Source organism: Notamacropus eugenii, chromosome 5 (assembly GCF_028372415.1).
Source record: "Notamacropus eugenii isolate mMacEug1 chromosome 5, mMacEug1.pri_v2, whole genome shotgun sequence".
In the NCBI taxonomy this organism is placed as follows: domain Eukaryota; kingdom Metazoa; phylum Chordata; class Mammalia; order Diprotodontia; family Macropodidae; genus Notamacropus; species Notamacropus eugenii.
The window spans coordinates 111,714,608-111,740,364 of record NC_092876.1 but is presented as its reverse complement, the minus strand read 5'-3'; the positions used below and the strand labels follow the sequence as shown (position 1 = coordinate 111,740,364).

Below are 25,757 nucleotides of genomic sequence, written 5' to 3'. Positions count from 1 at the left end.
AATACACGAGATAGCTCGGTTCACCTCGATTCCCAGTCGTTTCCTGGGGGGTCTCGTGAGAACGCTAAGATTTAGAAGTTTCCACCTTTACCCGCCGGAGACTGTCCACATGGAATTGAGCTTCCATCCCCAGCATCACCACAATAACATTTTGAGAAAGCACCATGTCAGTTATAAGTGGTCTTTACATAAAAATCAGGTTAAACACCATGCATAACATATTTTTACTACAATAATTTAAGAAGTGATGTTCAAATTCATATAATTAAAACTTGCATCAATAAGGGTCACTTTACACAGTATATGTCTTGTACATAGGTAGATGTTTGCTTGAGCCTACCAATTATGGTCAGAGTACTATGCCTGGAGTTAAGAAAATTTCAATTCAAATTCAATTCAATCACTAGTTATGTGACCCTAGGCAAATCACTGAACTTGAAACAAACATGTATATGTTTGGCATTATGTTAAATTCTTTACACATATTATCTCATTTGATCCTCGCAATCAACCATGTGGTAGGAACTGCTATTATCCTTATTTTGGGGTTGAGGAAACTGAAGCAAATGGATATTAAATTACTTTGCCCAGGATCACTCAACTAGTGTCTTGAGGCTAGATTTAAACTGAGGTCTTCCTGACTCTAGGGCTGGCACTCTATCCCTTGCATCCCTAGTGCCTCAGTTTCTTCCCCTGTAAAATGTGGATAATAAGAGCACCTACCTCATAAGGTTGTTGTGATTATGAAATGAGATAATATTTATAAAGTCTTTAGCATAGTGCCTGGCAAATAGTAGGCACTTCATAAATGTTTCTTGATTCTCCCATTGGAATGTAAATTCCTTGTGAGCAGGGACCATTATTTTTGCCTTTATTTGTATCCCAGTGCTTAGCACAGAGACTAGCACATATTAAGCTTTAAATAAAATGCCTGTTGACTTGATTTGATGAGTTTCAGTTTGAGTTATAGAGATATAGAATAGGATCATCTAAACAGAATCTCAAAGATGGAAGAGATCTCTGAATTTATCTAGTCCAATGAGACTCTTTTCTACAACATTCGCAGCAAGTTATCTTTTAGCTTTTCCTTGAAGATTTTCTATGTGGAGAACCCACTTCCTCCCATGGCATCACATTTCACTTCTGCCTTAGAATAGGGAAAACTAAACTATACCTAAGTGTCCTTGGTGTTGGGAATTCCTGAGTGAGGAAACCCCCTCTCACAGTGCAAATCGGCACCCTCTCTGTCCCTTATAAATTTTAAAGAGTGGCTTAAGGCATTAAGAGGTGACTTGCCTAAATTCACATTAACCAGCAAAAAGTAAAGTGTTTCTTCAAACATACACACACACACACACACACACACACACACACACACACACACACACACATACACATACACCCAAATAAACCTCTCTGTAACTCCTATCTATTGCTCATAGTTCTTCAATCTGGGGCTAAGCAGGACAGTTCTCTTTGTCTCTCAAATACTCCCCTCCTGCAGAGAAAACATTCCCAGTTCCAATAACCGATCCTCACATGGCATGGGCTAGACCTTTTATAAGATCATTGTTCTCTTCTGGATGGTATACAGCCTGCTGATATAGTTCCTAACATGTAGCATCCAAAACTGAAAACAGCAATTGAGAGGTAGAGCCTAAATAAGTCCAAGAAAGGTTCCTGAGAAGATCTTTTTCAATTATGTTTTGAAGTGCGTAATAGTAAAGTTTTATATTTACATTGTGCTTTTTAACTTTTCAAAACTCATTGGCATTTAATCCTATTTTATCCTCTTAATCATCATGTGCAGGAGTTAGACAGTGTAATCTTGATTAGAGAAGGAGAAATGAAGATGAAGAAAGGTTGAGTGATTCATAAAGGGAGCTAGAAAGAGATGACAACCAGAACTCTGGATTTCTGAAATCTAAATCAATATTAGGAGAGTGGCAAGTTCAAAAGAGGCCTCTCAAGTGGACTGTCAGTCTTGTGGAATGGCTGGGAGCACAACTGAAGGTGTGTGAGTGAATGACAACAAAATCAACTGGCATTGGGGAGAAAGGTATATACACAGAAATAATAGAATTGAAGAATGACAGAGGAAGAGGCAAAAGTAATTGTTTATTAGGCTAATTTTCCTCAAGATTTAGTAATGAGACATGGAAAGGAAGACTAAGGAAAAGCTAGTTATGTATAAAGATCATAGAAATGTATGGATTTTGATCCTTATAAGGGTTAAGGCTGGTAAGGACCTTGGAGATCTAGTCCAACCCACACTCCACTGAACCCCAGTTTTCTGAGGGCACTTTAATTCTGAGAGGTAAATTATATTGCCCCAAGAAATATTAAGTAGCAGAGCTAAAATTTGAACTTCTAGGTCTTTTGATTTGAAATCTAGTGACCACTTCACTTCATGAAGACTTACCGATAACCAGTGACTAAAGGATTTGCAAATCATTCCTTAAAGCAATAGTCTATTCTACTGGCAAATTCAAAGAGGCAAATTTCCTTATGAATCTAAGATGGAAGAAATTCATTCATTCATTCATTCATTTAAATAACTAAGTTACTGCCACATACAAGGCTGTGCTTGAGCAATACAGAAAAGTGTAAAATATGGTCCCTGCCCACAGGGTCAGGTGGTCTGCCAGCAAATGGTCTAGTTTTTGCTTCAAGACTTTTAATAAGGGAGAACTCACTTCCTCTGGAGATATCCTACTCCCCTTCTGCATAATAATAGGGAAAATTAAACTGGATGTAGGATGCCCTTGGAGTTGGGAAATTTTGAATAAGAAAATTCCTTGTAAAAATGCAGGTCATAACCTTCTCTGCAACTTGTAGTCTTAATGAGTTGCTTTAAGATTTGAGAGGTTAATTGATTTGCAATCTAGTTAACCATGTAGTTAAGGAGACAATTAAATATACATGAAAAATTGAATAAAGATACTCAAGAGAGAACATAAGAAGACATATTAGATCCTGTGAGGCAGAAAAGTCCTAGAATATACTCAGCTTTTAAAGAAACTAGTAAGTATTGAGATTAATGTGATCAGGCTAATGAGAGGAATGAAGATTTTCCTATATAGGAATATGAGGCATATTGTGCTGCTCATGTAAGTTGTTCTTGTTCACATGTTGCCTACATGAAGGTCCGAGCCACTGGTAGATATTTCTGGAATTTTGACCCCCCACTCCCCAAGGGAGATTTTGATTCCTGCCTGAAGAAGGCAGGAGAAGGGGACATGTGCTTGGCCCTTCTGCTCTCCTCTTAAAGAGAAAGGAATAACTCCTTATAATTTTATCCTTCAGCCCTCCTTCCCCCCACCCTCCTGTTGCTTATCTAAAGGCATCTTTCTTTCCTATTTTCTTCCTTTCCTTCTTTCTTTCTCATTTTTCTTTCTTCTTCTCTTTCTTCCTTTCTTTTTGGAGGTTGAGAATAAAAGTATTTTAACGCTGTAGTCACACCGAAAAAGAGATATGGAGCCAATAAGGGTAGAGCAAAGGGAATGGTGATCAAGTCAATGACAGCAATATCTCAGAATCACTCTCCTGACTCTCTTCGCAAAGGTTCTGAAAATATATTTTTTTTTATTTTACCTCTGGGTTTGTTAGTTTTTTTTTCTTCCTGAGACTCATCTCATGACTGTCTTAATAATTTTTCTAATGTTTTCTTTCATTCTTCCTCCCACATGAATATAGAGGAATATTACTGAACTATAAAAAGTTGTGACTGTGATTAATGTAGAGAAGTATGAAAAGACTTTTGTGAACTAATGCCAAATGAATCAAGCAGTGCCAAAAAAAAAAAAAAACACTGTATATGATGTAAATAGAAAGATCAACAACCAAAAAACAATTGAACCTGGAAGCTGCAGAATTATAAATAACAAATTTGGCTCCAAAGAAAAGATAGGAGAAGACACCTTTCTTTGTTCTCTTGTGGTGGTTGGGATCCATGGACGTGGTTACTTACCTACAATATCAGATGGGAGGGGGTGTAATTCATTAATTAGCTTTACTGACATTTTCCCCATTTCTCCCTTCTCCCTTAAAAATTTGATATAGTGATCACTCTATGGTCTGGAGAAAAATGTAAGGAAAATCTAGACTATGCAAAAATAAAAGATTTTAACAAAAATACATGTTAAAAAACAATAATTGTTAACTTTTATTTTATCCCTCAACTAATAAACATTGTCCAGAATCTAACCTTTTTGGTAGGATTTTTGTTCATGTTTTGTGAATCCCTTTTCATCAAAGTTCTCTTCATGTTTATTTCAAATGCATGGACATTTTTGTGTCCGAATATTGTGTTTAGCTGCCTGCCAAAGTTTTTCAAGGTGTGGTCAATGTGCATGATGTTTTCCTGAATCCAAAGGATTTTTACCCAATTCAAGAAAAACCATAAAGTCTCTGAAGTTTTGTATTATGGTCTTTTTTTCTTTGAAATCTACAAATATCCCTTTTAATCAATGCTAAACAACATATTGGACACATTAACATGATTGATTTGCTTTTTTCTCTGCAGTATTTTTGAACAGTGGCTCCGAAGACATCGTCCACTACAAGAAGTTTATCCAGCAGCTAATGCACCTATTGGACACAATCGTGAATCCTATATGGTCCCTTTCATTCCTGTCTACACAAATGGAGAGTTTTTTATTCCATCAAGAGACCTGGGATATGATTATGCCTACCTAGCTGAGCCAGGTAATGTTTCATTCTCCTCATATGTTGACTGTAGTGAGGTCAATATAACTTAAGGGGAAAATTACAAAATCATCATCTTCAATAATATTTTTGGCATAATCTTTGGTGACTACATATTCCTTAGATGACAGATGATTAATTAGAAGTTCAATCAAATTCCAGTTTTCTTGAAGTTACAGCTATCTCTCTAGTGCAATAAACTAAATAATTGCAAAAAATAAGCAAAGTTGTATGCTAAACTATACTAAAGTAGTTCCCACTTTAGTATAGTTTATGTTTTGATCTAAGCCCTCTTTCTTGGGGATGAGTGTTAGACTTACCATAGAATCACAAGATTTAGAGCTAGCAGAAATCTTAAAGTGGTAAAGTGAAAGAAGCACTGGCCCTAGATTTAAATCTCATCTCTGACATGTATTACTTGTTTGACCTTAGGCAAGTTATTTAGTCCTCCTGATCAAATGACTTGACCTTGGGCAAGTTCTTATCTTACCAGTTCCTCAATTATAAAATTTGAAGAGATTGGCTACTGAGGTCCTTTCTATCTCTAGATCTTGAGCCTTTATTTTTCCAATAAGTCAACTTAGCCCTACACAAAAGTGAAGAAACTTGCTTAGTCTCATAGATAGGAAGAAGTAAGGTTGAAATTTGTTTTGCTTGACAATATGTTTTTGTACTAAAGGTTTTAATTTTTGTTTTCTTGATGTCATGGGAGAGGGGAGGGAAAAAAATTCAGATCTGAGAATAAAATTTAATCAGAGAAAAGAAGAAAAAAAAAGAAATTAGGTTGAGAATCAAACTCAAATTTTTTGACTCCAAATTCAATGCTCTTTCATACTGTACTAAGCTGCCTATCAGGTCATATTGCCTTGCTTCTTTCTATGAAAACCATGGATACCTACATGAGAGACCCCACAGATGTATCACCGCCACTATGGCTGCTATTATAGACAGTGTCACGAAATCATAGGATTGGAAGCAAGTTAGAAATCAAATTGTCCTTTCTCTAACTTATATAGGACTGTCTCATAGTTATATCAAGAGAATTTATTATAGATAAGCAGAGGGGAAAATGTGTCCTATCTCCATGCTATGTTGGTGAGAAGCACTAAATATTTTCTTCAGGAATGAAAGAATTAATGAGTTCATCTTACTGTTGTATTATATTACATACACACATTGCATACTGATACATACATATAATGATATGTATCTCAAGACAATAAGGACTCCCGAAGATGTTAGTGCCCTTTGGAATTTTACTCCCCAACATATGAACTTCATTCTATCAGTTGGTCATGAAGTCAAACACCCTCAATTTATGTGCAGCTTTATAACTAGGACCAAATCACTTCACCTTTCTATATCTTGTTTTATTCTTATCTAAAAAGCAGGGATAACATAATATACATACTAACTATATTACAAGATTATTATGAAGAAAATTTGTAAACCAAAAAGAGCTGTGAAAATGTGAATTATTTTCACTGAATGTTAGAATTGAAAGGAATGTTAGAAATAAATTAATGTAGTCTCATCATTTTATGAAAAAAGAAACTGAGGCTCAAATTGAAACCCATCCAAATCCAGTCCAGTCCAGTCCAATGAGCCTTTATTAGTATACTATGTGTGAGCCCCAAAATGAAAACTACTCCTTGTCTTCAAAAAGTTTATATTGCATAAGGAATAGCACCATTGAATAGGATCCTTGGAATCAGGAGAACCTGAGTTCAAATCTAGCTTCAGACCTTACTATCTGTGTGACCCTGGGCAAGTCACTTAACCCTTATTTGCCCCAGTTTCCTCATCTGTAAGAGGAAGATAATAATAGCACCTAACTCCCAGGATTATTGTAAGCATCATAAGAGATAATAATTGTAAAGTACTTAGCAGTGCCTTGCATATAGTAATTTCTGCATAAATGTTAACTGTCGTTAAACATAATAATTTGAGAAGTAAATGAGTAGTAATAAACAGGTCATCAAGAAAGGCTTTCTATATAGATCTAGAACCAGAATTCATGTCCTCATGATTCCCAGGTTAGTGTCATTTACACTGTATCGGGGGTGAGAGGTGGGAGGAAAAGGTGGGAGGGTTTTCAAATGATCAAGTTTATAAGTGCAGTTTATGGAAGACATAGCTACACAGCAAATTGTCTGAAGAAACTTGAGACTTTTATTGAACTCCAAACTCAGTATGAGTCAACTGTCTGGCGTGGTAGCTATGAAAATGAAAACAACTTTAGATTGCATTGAGAGGGAGAGTGTGTAGGATTTAAGAGGTAATAATGCTACTGTAACCTGTCTTGCCTACTCAGGCAACATCTGGAGTATTGATTTCAGTTCTGGACATCACATTTTATGGAAGTTATTCATAAACTTTTATACCTATATTTCACTTGGGTACCAAAAAGAAAAAAAATCTAACTTCACAAGCATAAGATGAGACTGAAAAAGATAGATAACAATTGCTCTAGAAAATATCTGAAAGGTTTATGGGCCTTCAAGGTCAATGAATTAGCAAGAACAAACTTTTTTTTAAAGCAAAAAGCAAACAAGTAATGTCATTATTGGGACATTAAGAAATGCACAGCTTCTAGGTATTTGAATATGACAGGCCCACTGAACTATGCCCTCCTCAGACCTCTTTTGAAGTATTCATTTAGTTCTGGATATTTTGGTTTACAGAGAACATTGATGAACTGGAGAGTATCCATAGGAATCAAAGAGCTTGATGAAAGACCTTGATTCTATGTCATATGAGAATAGAAATATTCTCTTCAAGTATTTGTAAGGTTGTCATGGGGAGTAAGGAGTAGATTTCTTCCTTTGGAATCCAAAGGGCAGAACCAGGAGCAATGGATTGAAAATTTAAAGATAAATTAGACTTGGTGTCAAGGAAAAAAACACACATAAATATACATATAAACAAAACAACTGCCTCACAGCTAAAGCTGTCCAAAACGAGATGAGCTGTCTTGAAAAGTGGTTGGTCCCTGAAGCAGCTGAAGCAGGCACTGGGGGAGCTTAGACCTTGGTGAGACATCCAGACATCAAAGACACCAAAGTCATCCATTGCATCCAGACCATAGCAAGTCTTTTTGACTTTTATCTTACCACTGGACTTTATTAACTCTGGAAGAGAGAGTGAGGCTGAAAACCATGCAACTCTGCTTCACTTCAATTCAACTGACTTAAGAATCAAGGCATCACCTTGTGATGTCATTGGTCCTCTTTGAAAACACAGGATGAATGACAACAACGAGTTTTGGAAAAGTATAAAAAATATTACTCCTCAATTTACAAAATTAGTTCCTACTCAAAATAAAGGAAGATTAGGATTTTGATTAGTCAGTAAGAAAACTAACACATTAAAGAAATTTTATCTTATTATAGGAAAGAATTTTTTTTATAAAAACAACAGCCATCCTAATTATGAGAAGCAGAGTGATACAGCTGGGACACTGTCTATCAGGCTGAGATTCTAATCAGTATTGACAATTACTAGTTGAGTGACCGAGAATAAGTCATTAAACTCTTTGAAAAATCAATTTCACCATCTGTCAAATAAGCAATACTAATTACAACATCTCAGGAAGCAGCATTATATAGTAAATACATGGAGAACTGTCTTTGGTGAAAGGGAGCTTCATATCCCTACTTGAACATGTTTGAAGGAATAAATGAATGAATGAATGAATGAATGAATGAATGAATGAATGATCCATTTAAATATTTACTACAGTCCAGGCACTATGCTACGATATAAAAACTATGCTATTCCTTTCTCTCAAAGAGGTTAAACTCTAATAGTGGAAGTCCAACTCAATCCAATAAATATTTATTAAGTACATTCTCTGTGCCAGGCAATGTGCTAAGTGCTAGGGATACAAGTAATAAAAAGAAAGACAGTCCCTGTCCTCAAGGAGCTTGAAATCTAATGAAGGGAGACAACACATAAAAGAAGGTAGGAAATGGGGGAAAGGGGACCAGGAGCAATCTTGTTTGGTAATTTGGTAGAGTTGAAACCATGCAGAGCAGCAAATGTAGAGGAAGCTCAGTCTAGTTTCTCTCCTCCATACAAGCAGGCATTGGGAAGAGTTTGACACTCCACCCTCCAGCTTTCCAGTCAAAGTGAAGAGAATTGATGGAGGTGATATCAGTTAAGATTTGAGTTATTATGGTGATGAGATTAGAGGTAATGAGCTTATCCTGAGAAGAGTATCTCATTGTCTGGAGATAACTAGCATGCCTAATGTGGAATGGTTGAAACAGACCCACATTTGCTGGGGGTGGAGAGAAAGAAAGATGTTCAGAGTATAGCATGGTAAGTATGGCTCAGTAAGATATAATGAGCTCTAATCAAACAAATGAGAACTGCTAAGGACTGAACCTGGGAGACCAGTATGGCAGAAAGGTTACCAAAGAGCAGTATGGTGGGAAAGCAGAGAGTGCCATAGACATGTTGACTATGTGACCCTGGCCAAGTCATTTAACCTCTTAGTGTACCCAATAACACTCTAAGTCTTACCTTATGGTAAGATATGGAAAAATGAGTTTATTTTTAAAAGAAAAAAGTGATTCTCTGATTAAGGAATGAGAGCTAAATTGAATTGGTGAATTATTCACTCCTGGGTTGTAAATGAAGTGTAAAAAAACTTATCTTTTGACAAATGCCTGCTGCAGTTACTATCAGGGTGACTTTATTGTACTGAATCCTTGGCATGATCTTAAAAGAAATATTAATAAGGTAGAGTATAGTGGGAGGGGGTGATGCTACATACTATCAGTTTCTCACTAGAATACCCCCACCTTCCCAATAGAAACACCCATTAGCTACAAAAAGTAGGGTCCATTGTCAATCAGTTTCCAAAGCTGAGGACCCTTACATTCTTACACAATGTCAAAACAGTCGATTAAAAAGGGAACAATTTAATTTAACTTCTTTGGAGTCATCTCAAAAAGACAGTATTAACTTTTACCCCCACACATATATATATAGATATAAGTATATAATTCCATGTATACACACAGGTATACATATATCACATACAAGCATAGGATCTGTGATTTTGTCAGCATGGGAAAATCCCTCTACCAAGATGGAAATTTATATGAAACTTAGGAAAATTATAGATTGAGAGCAGAACTGGACCTTAGAGGTTATTGCACTACAGTTAGAACACTCCAGTGCCCTAATTTTACAAATGAAGAGACTGAGGAGTAGGGAGGTTAGGTGACTTTTCCCAAATCAAGGAGGTGGTAAGTAGAACTGAGCCTGAACCCCAGTTCTACTGATTCCAAATAAAGGTTTTATTATTTCTTTTCTCCTGTAAATGCATCAAGCAAGCACTAGTTTTTTTTTTTTATAATTAAGCACTCAAGTGTTTTCTAAGAAAGAAACCCAGCATCTGACATTTTGGCAAATGTTGTCTAACCTGATGAAGCTTTTAAAAATAAGAAATTGTCAGTGATTTTTGACCTATACGTGATCAATTTGATTTTGGTAAGAGGGCTCTGGAAATCAGAAAGAATCTCTTGTGGGAATCTTAAGCCTGTTTCCATGGGCGACATTTCTCATGGGCAGTTGTCAGTTTAAATCACTTTCCTGCTTGCCAAGGAAGCTATTAACTGAAAGAGCCAGAGAGGGATTGGAGTGGGACAATGATCACTATAATTGTAATGTTTAGCAAAATAGGCTTTGAAGAGGCCCCATTCATTCATTTAAAACCTATTTCTTGAATACCTGTGGAGGTTGAAACATCATGGTAATAGTGAAAAAAGTGCTAGACATAGAGTCAGAAAAACCACATTCAAATCCCATCATTTTCCCTTTTTGTTTGGACAACCTTGAACAAGTCACATCTCTTTGACTGTAAAGTTACTAAAGAGACTGATTTTCAAATGGCTCTTTCTCAGTATCCCCATCACTTAGTAGTCCTGGACTGTAGTAAGTACATAATAAATCAGGGGTGGGGAACCTGCAGCTTTGAGGCTATGTGTGGTCTTCTAAGTCCTTCTAGGCCTTTTGACTGAGTCCAAGTTTTATAGAACAAACCCTTTTATTAAGGGGATTTGTCTATGAAGTTTGGATTCAATAAAAGGGCCACACTTGAAGATCTAGAGAGCTAGAAGGTTCCCCCCACACTCCTGTAAATATTTGTTGACTTATGGATTAACTGACTGGATGACCTCAAATATCTCTGTCATCACTAAATCTATGATGTCATGACATTGAGGATAAAGGTGAATAACGTAGAATCCATGTTCATGAAGTGTCTACAATATGACAATGGAGAGAATATAATTCACAGATAACTTTAAAACAATATACAGCATGCTATGGTATGGGAGGGAAAGAGATTCAGTGCAACAAACATTTATTAAGCCCTTTTCTCTACGCTGAGTACTTTGCTAAACAGTAGGGGTACAAACCTTGCTTTTTAAATGACACATTGCCTGCTGGGACTGAAGAGTACCTGACTTTAAATTCAGCCTCAGGCACTTAACTAGCTACAAGACCACCAGCAAGTCAACGAGCTTCTGTTTACTTCAGTTACCTCATCTGTAAAATGGGGATAATAATAGCATTTACGTTTTTTTATTTTTTTTTTACTCTCAGGGTTTTTTGTAAGGATCACATGAGATAATATGTATAAAGTGCTTAGCAAAGGGGCTGACACATGGTAGATTAGCTATTATTACTGTTAGTAACAATAACAGGGAAGACATACAATGCTATGGAAGTTCAGAGGAAGAAGAAATCACTTCTGGATGAGGGAATACATGCTAAGTTGGAAATTTTCTCATCTGACAGCAGGGAGAAATTACGTTATGGTTATTTTTTTTGTATCAGTCCTACTACCTAAGATATTGTCTTTCACCTGGTAAAAGACTATTTTTTTTATTTTCATAAATGAATGGATGGATAAGGTTCTAGTTAAAATCCCCCTCACTTTTTTATAGTATCTTCTGCTCACCCTTATTGCTAATGCCTTAGATTATCTCCAATTTGTCCTGCATATATCTTGTTTGTATAGAATTATTTGAATGTTATCTCTCCCATTAGACAATTGCTTTTGCCTTTCTTTGTATCCTGAACATGTTGTACATGCTGGCATACAGTAGGAGCTTAATAAATGATTATTAGTCAACAAGATGGATGATGGGTGGATGATATACATCAATATGAGAGGCACTCTCTAAATTATAAAGCCACTTTCAACTGTAATTATTACCCTGGTCCTCTAGAAAACAGCATAATTTACTTGGAAGCAGAAATGGTTAATGTGTTGTTACCAGTCATGTCCAACTCTTCATGATCCTGTGGACCATAGCACATCAATATTACTCATAGGGTTTTCTTGGCAAAGATATTAGAGCAGTTTGCCATTTTCTTTCTGGTGGATTAAGGCCAAGAGAGATTAAATGGCTTGCCAGGGTCACATAGCTAGTCAGACTCTTATCTAAGGTCACATTTGAACTCAGGTCTTCCTGACTCCGGCCTAGCACTCGAGTCACTGAGCCACTAGTTGTCTCTTGATTCCTGGAATTATGGATACATGAGCTTGAATATTTCTTTTGAAACTTGTGTAACTTTGGGCATGGGTTCAGCTTAGTGAACTTTCTTTTCTTCATCTTTAAAATGAGGTAATCATGTGGCCTCCCTCACATGGTTGCTGTGATGATAAAGTGGGATCATGCATCCTATATTTTAAAATGCTATCTAATATGAGCTATTGTAATCAGAATCACAGAACTGAGAATTGGAAGGAAGCTCGAAAGCCAACTAAGCCAACCCCCACACCAAAGGAATTCCCACTAAAACAAATCCAGCAAGTCGTTGCCCAAGCTTTTTTTGAAAATCTTCAAGGAGGGAGAAGTCTCCAAAGAGACTGGGTGGCCAGAAGAACCACGCCTCTCTAACTGAGGCAAAGATGACAGAAGGGCTCAGGGTCATTGTTTACATAGAGTGAGAGGGAACTGTTGAGTATAAAATAATTTTAACTGGAATAAAATATGAGATGCACAGAGGGAGTCAAAGAGGGCAGTAGCTAGATATGAATAATAAGACTGGGATCTTCCCTGCTTTGTCCATTATAGGCTGAAATCAAGATGAAGGCAGAACAAAAGAGTATATAATAATGTTCTCTTTATGCCAAAGCTAGACACTGTGAAGAACGAAAGAAGAAAATATATTAGTGTGTAACTTAAAGGAGCTCACCATACTATAGGAGAGACAGGTCACATATCTGCAGAAAATACCTGAGGGCCAACACAGTGACCTAGGCAAATCAAAAAGAAATGACAGCTAGGACCACAGGAAGGCCTATAATTCTAAAGGGTGAGGAAGGGAGAGATGGGTGAAAGGCAGTGTTCTCTCTATTTTTAAAAATTATATGTAGCTGACAATTCTGCATGTGAACTCAGTCTACCTGCATAGAGTTTACTGGTACATGAACACAGACCCATTCCTCAATGGGCTGTTCATTGCTCAAGACACAGATACTGCAGCCAGGGTAGAGGCAAATCCTACAAAGATGATAAATCAGTGAATACGTCTTCCTTTTGTCATCCTCTAAGGCTGCAGCAGCAGCTTTACTACTTAAAAGCTCCTAAAAAAAAAAAAAAAAAACCTCACTAAACTATCTCAGCCTACAAAGCCTTCACCATTGGGAAAATCTGGAGCCTCTTTCATTGACTGAGGTTGACTTGAAATATCTCAAATAAAAGACTGACCAGAAGGTAAGTGAGGTAAGGTAAGGTGAAATTAGATAATGGGTTAATAAAATGCAATTAACATCTCTAGGGCCCTTTAAGCTTTTCCTGTGGGATGAAGGATGAATCCCGAAAGTTCATTAGGGGTGAGGGGAGAGGGGCACTGAAGAAAGGACCAGACAGAAAATAAGTTACAGACCAATTTTCAGTCATGAAATTTTTTTTTCTTCAGGCAGTGAAAAGGTAAAATGAAATAGAAGGCAAGTAAGAAACTGATGCAGAAAGTAGAAAAGAAACGTTTTGAGTAAGGGAATAGTGTCTAAATTTTTTTCCATATGTTCTTTACATAAATTTAATGAATTATTGTTTCAAACAGCAAAATTTGTATTTTTAATGCATTGTAACTTTGAATGGGATTTACCATATTACTTTCCATTATTGCTGCCTGTTAGTCCTTTGTGAGAGGTATCAGCAATTTCTAATAATTGTCTTGCCCTAACTGCACCATAAACATATGATCTTGCTCCAGGTAGTCATTAAGACAGAGAACACCCAAACAGTAAAGTCAGAGGTGGTAAGGTATAGCAGGAAGAATATTAGTCCTTGGAATCCTCTATGAACATAAACACATTGCCAGTAAGTGTAAAGAGTTGACACTTGAACTCCATTTGAACCTCGGTTTCTTCATATTGTTTTAGGAATAATATTTAACTAAGAGAATGGTTAAGCTGATAGCCCAGCTAATAAAAAATAAGCCTTCTACTCAGGTGGGAATAACTCAAATCAAGCTAGGGTCACAGATTAAATGAATATCCCACAGTTGGGTCTTAGGAAATAGACCTGGATCTAAAGTCAGTCCATGAGCCATGAGACAATCTTTATTAAATGAAGAAAAAGGACAAGAGCTGGTCCTAGAAAATCAGCAGAGGGTTACTTAGGGGATAAAAGCAGAAGAAAGAAGATGCTGGACAGAGAATGCTGTTCTGAGACCCTTCTGAAGACACCCAAATTCATTTCCATTTAGGACACTAAGAAGACCTCTTTGCTCTCAAGTATTTCCTCAACACAGCCTGAAATTTACCAAAAGGAATGTTTATGAGTAAGACTCCTCTCCTGTAGAGAAAGCAACTTTCTCTACAAGGCTTCAGATGGTGTCTCATTTATTCCAGAGTCAATACGATGTAGAACAGAGGTGGCAAACTCTGGTCAGCTCACAGCATTGTGATTTCCATTTCAGTGAAACTGGAACTATGACAGAGGACAATGTAACTAAGAGATATTTAACAAAAGAAATAAAAATATACTCACATCTCATTTTATCATGCTTTGTTTTATTGTACTTCATGAATATTGCATTTTTTACAAATTAAAGAGGTGGCAACCCTCCTTGAGCAACTCTGTCAGCTCCATTTTTCCATTGTGCTAACATTATATCTCTGTGTCACCTTTTGGAAATTCTTTCAATATTTCAAACTTTTTTATTATTATATTTGTTATTAATAACCTGTGATTAGTGATCTTTCAAGCTATTTTCATGTTACTATTATAGTGGTTTTCAGGTACCACAAGTCACACACTCATATAAGATGGCAAACTTCATTGATATATGTTGTATGTGTTTTAATTACTCTACCAGCTATCCATTCCCCATCTATCTACCTCTCCTCAGGCCTCCCTATCCCCTGCTATACAACAATATTGAAATTAAACCAATTAATAACCCTAAAAAGGTCTACAATGTTCAGGTGAAAGAAAGAATCAATTGAGAAAGCAAACTTTATCATTGTTTTATTTTAAGAAATTGCCACAGCCACCCCAAGCTTCAGCAACCACCACCCTGAACAATCAGCAGCCACCAACATGGAGGCAAAACCCTCCACCAGGAAAAAGATTATGACTCACTGAGCTCAAATGATGTTAGCATTTTCTTATCATTAAAGTATTTTTAATTAAGGTAGGTACATTGTATTTTTAGATTTTATATTATTGCACATTTAATAGACTACATGTGATATAAACATAACTTTTATATGTACTGTGAAACCAAAAAAATTAATGACTTTATTGTGATATTCTCTTTACTATGATGGTCAGGAATCAAATCCTCAATTAAAGTATGACTGTACCATGAAACATAGATAATGTCAATATGTAGTATTCTAAGTCAAAATGGGGCTTGCTTATTTATGAGATTCTTATTTATGAATAAGTATCCCCCATCTCTTTTTAAGTTTGATACCAGTAATGAAGTGGATAAAGAAACTATGTCCACTCCAGGAAAATTTTGGTTCAAGCCCCAACCTGATACATCCTGACTGACACAGATAAGTCATTTGACCTATCAATACTCTAGATCAGTAACCCCTTTTCATGCTTCTGCAGTGTTAGTTGGCATTGCATGGCCTGAGGGCATGCACTGTGCAAAGTGTTCAGGCTTTGTGTTCAGAACAAAGGCTTCAGCGATGTTGATCGATGAAACATGGGCAAGTGCTTCCAGGAACACCTGAGATTCATTGCACCTTTGTTTTGAATTAATTTTTTGGTGCCTGCATGTTCAGATACCTTTGTACAGCTGCCAAATTTTTCACAACCGCATATGGGGAAGTGACCCACAGTTTAAGAAGTACTGCTCTAGTTAACTCTCCAAAACTGCAAATTGTAGAAACATTGCCAACTTGCATCAGTAGAGGGAGTCCCTCACTCAGGGGCATTGAAAATACAAAATCAGTTTTATCTCTATCAATCAATAACATTTTAATGTTATTTTCTAATGGCTCATTAAGACTTAATTTGAAAAGAAATAAATTTTGATTGTAAAGAAAGAGAAGAAGCAAAGAAAGATAAATTTTGGAACATGGCTAGTCTTGAAGAAGGTTAAGACTGAATAGGACACAAGTGCCAGGTGAGAAGAAATGAGAGAGGGCCATAGAAAAGAAAATGAGAAGCTCTAAACATGGTGATTTTGTCCTCTCTTCCCCTCCACCACCAGCATTCTAACTTCACAGACCAAAGGGAGAACAATTCCAAATTTTTGACAATGGGACCCCAAAGCAATAAAAGTCATTGACCTACCAGAAGTGGGGAACCTGCAGTCTCAAGGCCACATGTGACCTTCTGGGGCCTTTGACTGAATTGCCACACTTGAGGACCTAGAGGACCACATGGGGCCTTGGAGCCAAAGGTACCGCATCCTTGGGCCCTACCCCATCAATCCTGCCCTAGAGATCTTGTGTGAACAAGGCAATGAGGATATGTGGGGGTTGGGAGGAGTGACTTTGTGTGCGTGTGTGTGTGTGTATGTGTGTGTGTGTGTGTGTGTGTTGAGTGTTTTGGTGGTGGAGTAGGGTGGGGAAAGCTGTTAAGAGGACAGGATGTTTTCCTCATTTTCTACAGTTTTGAGACAATAAGTTTTGGGGATTTTGTTGTTGCTGTTGTTGTTAAATAACGTGTTCACCAATGGGAGAGCAGCTCCCTTCCTTTCCATCCTCAAGATGATTTTCTGAAACCCTTTAGGAATCTTGCCTTCCTTTTTTACAGAATATCCTCCCCCCCTTTCTATTTTGCAAATCTTGCTCTCTGAAACAATGGATAGCAGCCTAGGTAGTATCTTTGGCTGTGTATGTCTGAGCAGTGGTGTAGTTGAAAGGAAAGAGGCCAAGAGGAGACTCATTGGAAAATAAATGGAGAATGAGTCAAAAAGTTTGGGTTCCAGTCCCAATTTTGCCATTGGCCAACTGTGTATCCTTGGGCAAGTAACTTAATCTTTTGACGTTCATTTTCCTCATCAAGAAATAATAGTTTTGTTTTTTTTTAAATTAGGCAGTTGGAGGGGCAGAGGCAATATGGCAGAGTACAAGCACGGACATGTTTGAGCTCTCCCCCCAGATCCCTCCAAATACCATTAAAAAATAACTCTAAACACATTCTGGAGATGCAGAACCCACAGAATGATGGAGTGAAGCAAATCTCCAGCCAAAGACAGCCTGGAAGGTCAACAGGAAGGGTCTATCATGCCAGGCTAGGAGCCGAGCACAATCCAGCATTGGCTACACCAGCACAGATGGGAGCTGAGCAGACCTCAGGGGACTGAATCATTGGCAGCTGTGGTGGTTTCCAGATTTCTTCACCCCAAAATGCTGAGGACAAATTGGATGGTCAGTGGAAAAAGCCTGTCAGAGTTGTGTGAGAGAATAGTGTGGCCCAGGCCCAGTGCTGCGGCATTGGAGGGGGAGGCACAGCACACTGCAGCCGTGGAAGGGGTGCTTTTTTTCCATAGCTCTAGGTGCACAGATTGTGGGGGGATCAAGCTGTTGATCAGAGGGTAATAGCACAGTTCTCTTTGCCAGGACTGAGTTGGGATACTCGCTTTGTCCTATTTAGATCTGGATCCCCATCCTAGGTGGCAGTCCTAAGGTAAGGAGGAGTGTTGGTGTGGTGGAGCTTGTAGCAGCAGCAGAGAAGGAATCCTCACAGTTCAAAAGCAGAAAAGAGTGCTTGAGGTCACTCACAGGCCAGGAGAGGAGTAAACACCTCTTCTTTGATTACACAACCTTGGAAGAGCTGAAAATTTGCAGGTCCCTAGAAGTATTTCCAAAAATAGCTGCACAAAACACCTGAAGCTTGGGACAGTATGCCCTTCCCACACACTAAGCAGAGAACCACCTTGACAAAGAGCCCAAATGTCAAGTAATTGACTGGGGAAATGAGCAAACACCAGAAAAAAAAAATCATACTACAGAATCTTACTTTGGTGACAAGGAAGATCAAAAAATACAACCAGAAGACAACAAAGTCAAACCTCCTACATCCAAAGACTCCAAAGAAAAATATAAATTGGTTTCAGATCATGGAAGAACTCAAAAAGGATTGTGAAAATCAAGTAAGAGAAGTAGAGAAAAAATTGGAAAGAGAAATGGGAGTGATGCAAGACAATCATGCAAGACAATCAGGTCAACTACTGACTAAAGGGGACCCAAAAAATGTTAGAAGGAAATGACACCTTAAAAATAGACTGATTCAAATGGTAAAAGAAGTCCAAAAAGCCAATGAGGAAAAGGATGCTTTAAAAAAGCAGAATTAGCCAAATGGAAAAGGAGATCCAAAAGTCCAATGAAGAAAACAATTCCTTAAAAATTAGAATGGGGAAAAATGGAAGCTAGTTACTTTATGAGAAATCAAGAAATTATAAAATAAAACCAAAAGAATAAAAAAATAGAAGACAATGTGAAATATCTCATTGGAAAAACAACTGACCTGGAAAATAGATCCAGGAGAGACAATTCAAAAATTATGGGACTATCTGAAAGCCATGATCTAAAAAAGAGCCTAGACATCATCTTTCAAGAAATTATCAAAGAAAACTGTAGTGATATTCTAGAACCAGAGGGTAAAGTAGATATTGAAAGAATCCACCAATAACCTCCTGAAAGAGATCCCAGAAAGAAAACTTCTAGTAATATTATAGCCAAATTCCAGAGCTCCCAGATCATGGAAAAAATATTATAAGTAGCCAGAAAAAAAACAATTCGATTATTGTCAAAACACAATCAGAATAACACAAAATCTAGAAGCTTCTACATTAAGGTATCAAATGGCTTGGAATATGATATTCTGAAAATCAAAGGAGCTAGGATTTATATTTCAGGGGAAAAAATTAACATTCAAGGAAATAAAGGCCTTTCAAGCATTCTTGATGAAAAAAAACAGAGCTGAATAGAAAATCTGACTTTCAAACAGAAGAATCAAGAGAAACATGAAAAGGTAAACAGGAAAGAGAAATCATAAATGACTTACTAAAGTTGAACTGTTCAGATTCCTACATGGAAATAATAATATTTGTAACCCTTGAGAGTGTTCTCAATATTAGGGTGGTTGGAGGATACATACACACAGATAGATAGACAGATAGATAGATAGATAGATAGATAGATAGATAGATAGATAGGTAGATAGATAGATAGATAGAGAGAGAGAGAGAGAGAGAGAGAGAGAGAGAGAGAGAGACAGACAGACAGACAGACAGATAGATAGACAGATAGATAGAAATAGACCAAGGGCACAGGGTGAGTTGAATATGAAGGGATGATATCTAAAAAAATAAAATTAAGGAGTGAGAGAGGAATATATTTGGAGGAGAAAGGAAGAAACAGAATGGGGTAAATTATCTCATGTAAAAGAGGCAAAAGCATTTACAATGTAGGAGAAAAGAGTGGAGGTGAGAGGGAATGAGTGAACCTTACTCTCATCTAATTTGGCTTAAGGAGACTTAACTGGGCACACTTAACTGGGCATGAAAATCTATCTTACCCTACAAGAAAGTAGGGGGGAAGGGGATAAGAGGGGGAGAGATAGAAGGCAGGGCAAATGGGAAGAGGGGGTAATCAAAAGTAAACACTTTTGAGGAGGGACAAGGTCAAAAGAAAGAATAGAATAAATGGAAGGCAGGATAGGATGGAGAGAAATATAGTTAGTCTTTCACAATATGACTGTTAAGGAAGTGTTTTGCATGTATAACCTATATCAAATTGCTTGCCTTCTCGAAGGGGGTGGGTGAGAGGAAGGGAGAGAATTTGGGGCTCACAATTTTAAAAATGAATGTTAAAATTTGCTTTTACATGCAATGGAGAAATAAGACATACAGAGGTATAGAAATCTATCTTGCTCTATAAGAAAATAGAGGGGAAGGAGTTAAGAAAAGTGAGGGTATGACAGAAGGGAGGGCAGATGGGGTGGGGAGAGGGGAGAGATAAGGAGAAAATCTGGAACTCAAAATCTTGTGGAAGTGAATGTTGAAAATAATTTTTTTTAAAAAAAAAATAATACATTTATCCCTGTTCAGTAAGCTCTATTCTGGGTTGTTTAGTAACTAATATTTATGATACAATTACTATATGCAAGGCATTGTGATAAGCACTGAGGATACAAAGAAAAGCAAAAGAGTGTCCCTCTTCTGGAGGAGCACAAAGTTTAAAGAGGGAAACACCAAAGAAACTACTATGTACGAATAAATTACATACAAAAAAATTTGTAATGATCAATAGAAGGAAGGCACTAGAGATAAGGAGAAGGAGAGTGTCTTCCTGCAAAAGGCAGAATTTTTTTCAAGCTTCATAAAAGGTGTTTTCAAAGTCTTAAAATACACATCAATAGTTTTGTTTCATGCTTTTTTGACTGAAAATGAACAAAGTCATTTCCACCTTGTATTTTTCACTGATTTGATTCTATTCTTTTTTTCCACTTAATAGCATTTCATTTTTTTTAATTACATTGTAAAGATAGTTTTTTAACATTCATTTTTATAAGATTTTTACTTCCAAATTTTGCTCCCTCCCCAAGACAGCAAGAAATCTGATATAGGCTACACATATGTAATCATATTAAATGTATTTCCATATTAGTCATATTGTGAAAGAAGAATTATAACAAAAGGGAAAAATACAAAAAAGAAAAAAGTAACAAAAATTAAAAATAATATGGTTCAATCTGCATTCAAATTCCTAGTTCTTTCACTGGATGTGGATAGCATTTTCTATCATGAGTCTTTTGGAATTGTCTTGGATCATTGTATTGCTGAGAAGAGCTAAGTCTATCACAGTTGATCATCTCGTAGTGTCGCTGTTACCATATACAATATTGTCCTGGTTCTGCTCACTTCACTCAGTATCAGTTCATGTAAGTGTTTCCAGGTTTTTCTGAAATCTACCTGCTCATCACTTCTTACAGCACAATATATTCCACTATATTCATATAGCACAACTTGTTCAGCCATTCCCCAATTGATGGGCATCCCCTTCATTTCCAATTTTTTACCACCACAAAAAGAACAGTTATAAATATTACATGTGGGTCATTTTCCCTTTTTTGTGATCTCTTTGAGATACAGACCTAGTAGTGGTATTGCAGGACCAAAGGGTATGTGCAGTTTTATAGCCCAAAGGTAAGATTTTACGTGAGTCTTGAAGGGAGCCAGGGAAGCCAAGAGGTGGAGATGAGGAGGAAGAGCCTTCTAGAAATGGGGACACAGTGAAAACACCCAGAGTTGAGAAATGCAGTTTCTTGATGAAGGAACAACAAGGAGGGATTAAAGCACATAAAGCATTTTCTAAACCCTAAAATCAAGCTTTGAAAAAACAAAATAAAAGAGTTATCATGTGACAAAGTATACTAGAAGAGATGATATTTCTATTAAGGTTAGTATTTCTCTTTACCCAACTAGTTCTTAATTACAAATTATGTCCCTTTGTAAGCTGCGGTGAAAACCTTTCAGGTCTTTGGAATGGTATTTACTCCCAGAATTCAAACTGCATGAAATATTTGTATTTGTTTAGCTTTGGATAATGTCTTAATGTCCTATATTCCTTCTAATCTGAGTTCATAAATTGTTTAAAAAGAAAAAAATCTTAAATAATTCATGACTTGGTAAATGTGTCATTTTGTTGGTGTGGGTAATCCCTCCACCAACCTCAGGTCACTGTAGCACCAATGAAATATTCACAGTGCCAACAGCAGCCATGAATATTGTGACACAATTCTGAATCACAAAATACAACAGACTCTCCACATGGAAGACAGAACCAAAACATTTATTCAGACACCAGAAAACCAAACCCATCATAATCTATACACAATAACAATGAAGAAGAAAACACCATTCCCAAGCCTTCTCTCTGCCAGATTTCCCACAAACCAGCTCCATTAAACAAATCTCAAGCAGGCTTCCCTTAAATAAAATGTCCTTCGCACATTCACAGCCAGCTACCAGCTTGTCTGCATCCTTTCATTCTGATTGCTCTCTCACTAATTTCCTCTCAGCTCTGCTCTAGCTCCACCTCTTCCTGTTCCACCCAATCAGCAAACTCCTCCCATGCCAGGCTCCATATGACTCACACTCATGTGACTCAGGCTTCCATGTGACCCACACAGGCCACGTGAGCCTATTAATGAATGAGAATAATCTTTCCATTCTAAATTACCATTACATGCAGTCCCAAGATCTTTTGTATTCATTGCATAGGTTGGTGGGGCAACTGGTATGAACAGAATTATAATAGGCATTACAGAAAACAAGCATATTAAACAATATCGTGGGCAACTGGTGTCAACAGAACTTTACAACAATGTAACAAGGATCACACAAAATAAGCACGTAAAACAATATCTTAGGGTGGGACTTGAGCACAAGCAACCCATCATTCCCTCCTCAAATAAACTGAGCCCAAAATCTTGGAGTAAGGGGCTAAGCCCTCTTCTTCCATAGCTAATTCCTGCTGAGATTGGATGCAGAGCAGTCCCTGCCCCAAGAGGTCCCATTTGAGGGGTCAGTTCTTGAGCTGGCATCTGGAGCTTGGCTGACACCAGGTCCACAGGTGACACAGCACATCAAATGGGGTGACATCCAGCTTAAGTGATCAGGCATCTGCAGGTGGAGGGTCCTAAGCCTGCAGAAAACAAATCTGACAAACAAGGTGAACAGACAAAATATCAAAAAGAAACAAGAAGACGATAAATAGAAGAAGGGTGGATAGATATAAGGTCAGCCATGCTTCTGGAGTCCATGAGCCTACTCTCAGCCTCATTCAGTATTGTTTACTGTTTTCCAATTTGCAGTTCCGAGGTCATCATTCTGGCTAGAGGTACACCCTCTTAGTCTGAGCTTGGGCCTGGCCAACCTCTCATTCTTCCTGCAGGTGTAATGAATTTGAATACAATGTTTCAGAAGGACCTGCAGGGGCAGCTCTCATCTCCCTGCTCAGTCTAAAATCAAACCTCTTTCCTCTACACATTTTATATAGTTCATTAGTTGGAATGCCATCTCTTCTTCCAAAATCTACCCCTGCTCTCAATAGAGTTGTAAACAATTTTTTTTTCTATCAATCTATTCTGACTTTGAATCTGCTGGCTATTTACTCTTTTGTCTCAAGGAGATGTTTCTTTTTCACTGATTCTTACCATCCAAGACACCAACAATTCACCCATCCTTTGGGTAAATGGACTCAAAATATTTGTGACCTCCTGCTGAGGTCCCCCCAAACACTACATGGGACCCTTGATTCTCCTGTTATGCTTCTGCCTCAGAAGCTGCCCATGCTTCCTTTCTCTTGTTACTTTTTTGCTTTTTTTGTGAGTTAAACTACTAACAGTTTTTCCTACCACCTGAGACCCTCCAGCTTGCTCTTCTAAAGGAGAGTTTGAATGCTGCAGCATAAAAGCCTGTCATGCAAACCAGCCAACTTCCTTTCCATCTGAACTTTCTCCTCCAGCAGTTTGTCTCTGTTTTTAACTATAATTGAATAGCTTATTAGCAAGGCCCAGCCTCTCCTAGTCACCCCTGACATTTCTTTCTTTGGTTCTATTGGTATTCCCTACAAACATCTTTCTAAGTCTCTGGGTTCTCCCTTCTGTAGCCTTGGTTCCCACTTTTCACAAAACCCTATACCTTTAGCCCATTCTCTAGCTAGGGAGAAATACGACAAATCCTCTCACCCTGGGATATCCATTTCTTCTTCTGTCTCCTCTGCTCTTCTGCCTCCAAATAGAGGTCTTTTATTTCATAATTCCTTCCCTGTCACCATTCATAGTACCAATGCAATATTCACAGTACCCACAGTAGCCATGAATATTGTGGCACAATTCTGAATTGTGAAATATAACAGACCTTCCACATGGAAGACAGAACCAAAACATTTATTCAGACACCAGAAAGCCAAATCCATCATAATTTATACACAGTAACAATGCAGAGGACAAGCCTTCCCCCTGGGTAGGCTTCCCACAAACCAGCTCCCTTAAACAAATTACAAGCAGGCTTCCCTTAAACAAAATGCCCTTCGTACACTCACAGCCACCTTGAGGCTTACCTGCATCCTTTCATTCTGACTGCTCTCTCACTAATTTCCTCTCAGCTCTCCTCTAGCTTCACCTCTTCCTATTCTACCCTTCTTGTTCTGCCTATTCAGCAAACTCCTCCCACCACAGGTTCCATGTGACTGAGACTCATATGATTCAGGCTTCCATGTGACCCAGGCAGGTGACATGGGCCTATTAATGAATAAGAAAGATCTTCCCATTTTAAATTACCATTACAGTCATGCAGTTTCTCTTTTAGTATCTATTCTTTGAGAGTTTCTCTCTTTCTGAAAATTCACTACTCTGTGAACAACCTAGTAATGAGCCTATCCAATCTTAGCCAGACTGATGCTCAGACACACACTGTGTCACTGGCCATGTACTGAAAGCCTTTACAGCTTGGCAGAAGCCCAAATTTACCTTTTAGTAGGTTGTGGACATGTTTAGTAGTCTGGTGAAGTCTATGAACCCTTTCTCAAAAGAAAGTTTTAAAATTCATAAAATACATAGGATGTCAAAAGGAAGCCAATTATATAGAAAAAGAGTTAACAAAATTTTAAAATAAAATAAAATAAACTCCAGATTAAGAATTCATAACATTCTGGTATAGCTTTTGAGACCCTAGGGATATCTGTATATAACAGTGAGATATTAAGTGAGAATATTAGCAAAGAAAAGGATTTCCCTTTATTACTATAACTACTACTATTACTGCTACTACTGCTACAGCTACTACTACTATTGTTATAACTGCTGCCACCATGGTTGCTGCTATTACTACTATTACAGCTGCTGCTATTCCTTCTACTAGAGCTACTTGTACTGCTAAACAATAAACATAACAAAAATATTTACTCAGCTCTTCAATTGCTACAAATGAATATTTATATTCAATATTTTAATGTGGTTCTATCTCATTTGAACTTCACAGATCAGTTCAGGTCCCTATTTAGTACATGAGCTCTTGGGAAGTTGTAATTGTCTGGAGTATTCCTCTAATGTGCTAGAAAAAATGAAATAGCTGGCAAAGGTTGCTGTGACATCCACACTATAGATTAGGGAGAACTTGCCTCATTTAATTTTGTTTCATTGCAAATTATAGAAGGAGAAATGATACTATGGAGAGGATCCTGGAATTGGAGTCAGTGGGCAGAGGGTGCTGTTGTTCAGTAGTTTTAGTTGTGTTTGACTCTCTGTGACCCCATTGGAGTTTTCTTGGCAAAGACACTAAAGTGATTTTCCCTTTCCTTCTCCAGCTCGTTTTCCAGAAGATGAAACTGAGACAAACAGGGTTAAGTTATTTGTCCAAGATCATGCTGCTAGTAAGTGCCTGAGGTCAGATTCTTCCTGACTTCAGGCCTAGTAGTCTGTCCACTGCACCACCTAGCTGCCCCCAAGGGCAGAGTACCTGGGCTCAAATTTTAACTTCGTTATTTATTACTTATGTGACTTTGTATAAGTTGTTTATGTCACTCTTTGATCCTCAGTCTC

General features: G+C 37.5%; 1 protein-coding gene across 1 annotated transcript in view; it reads left to right on the top strand.

Moving 5' to 3' along the window:
- The window catches only part of TYR (tyrosinase), a 175,411-nt gene that overhangs the window by 142,623 nt on the left and 7,031 nt on the right, over nt 1-25,757 (top strand). The window contains exon 4 of the mRNA XM_072616793.1: nt 4,526-4,707. Within this exon, the coding sequence (XP_072472894.1) occupies nt 4,526-4,707 (182 nt within the window). The remainder of the gene's footprint in view (nt 1-4,525; nt 4,708-25,757) is intronic.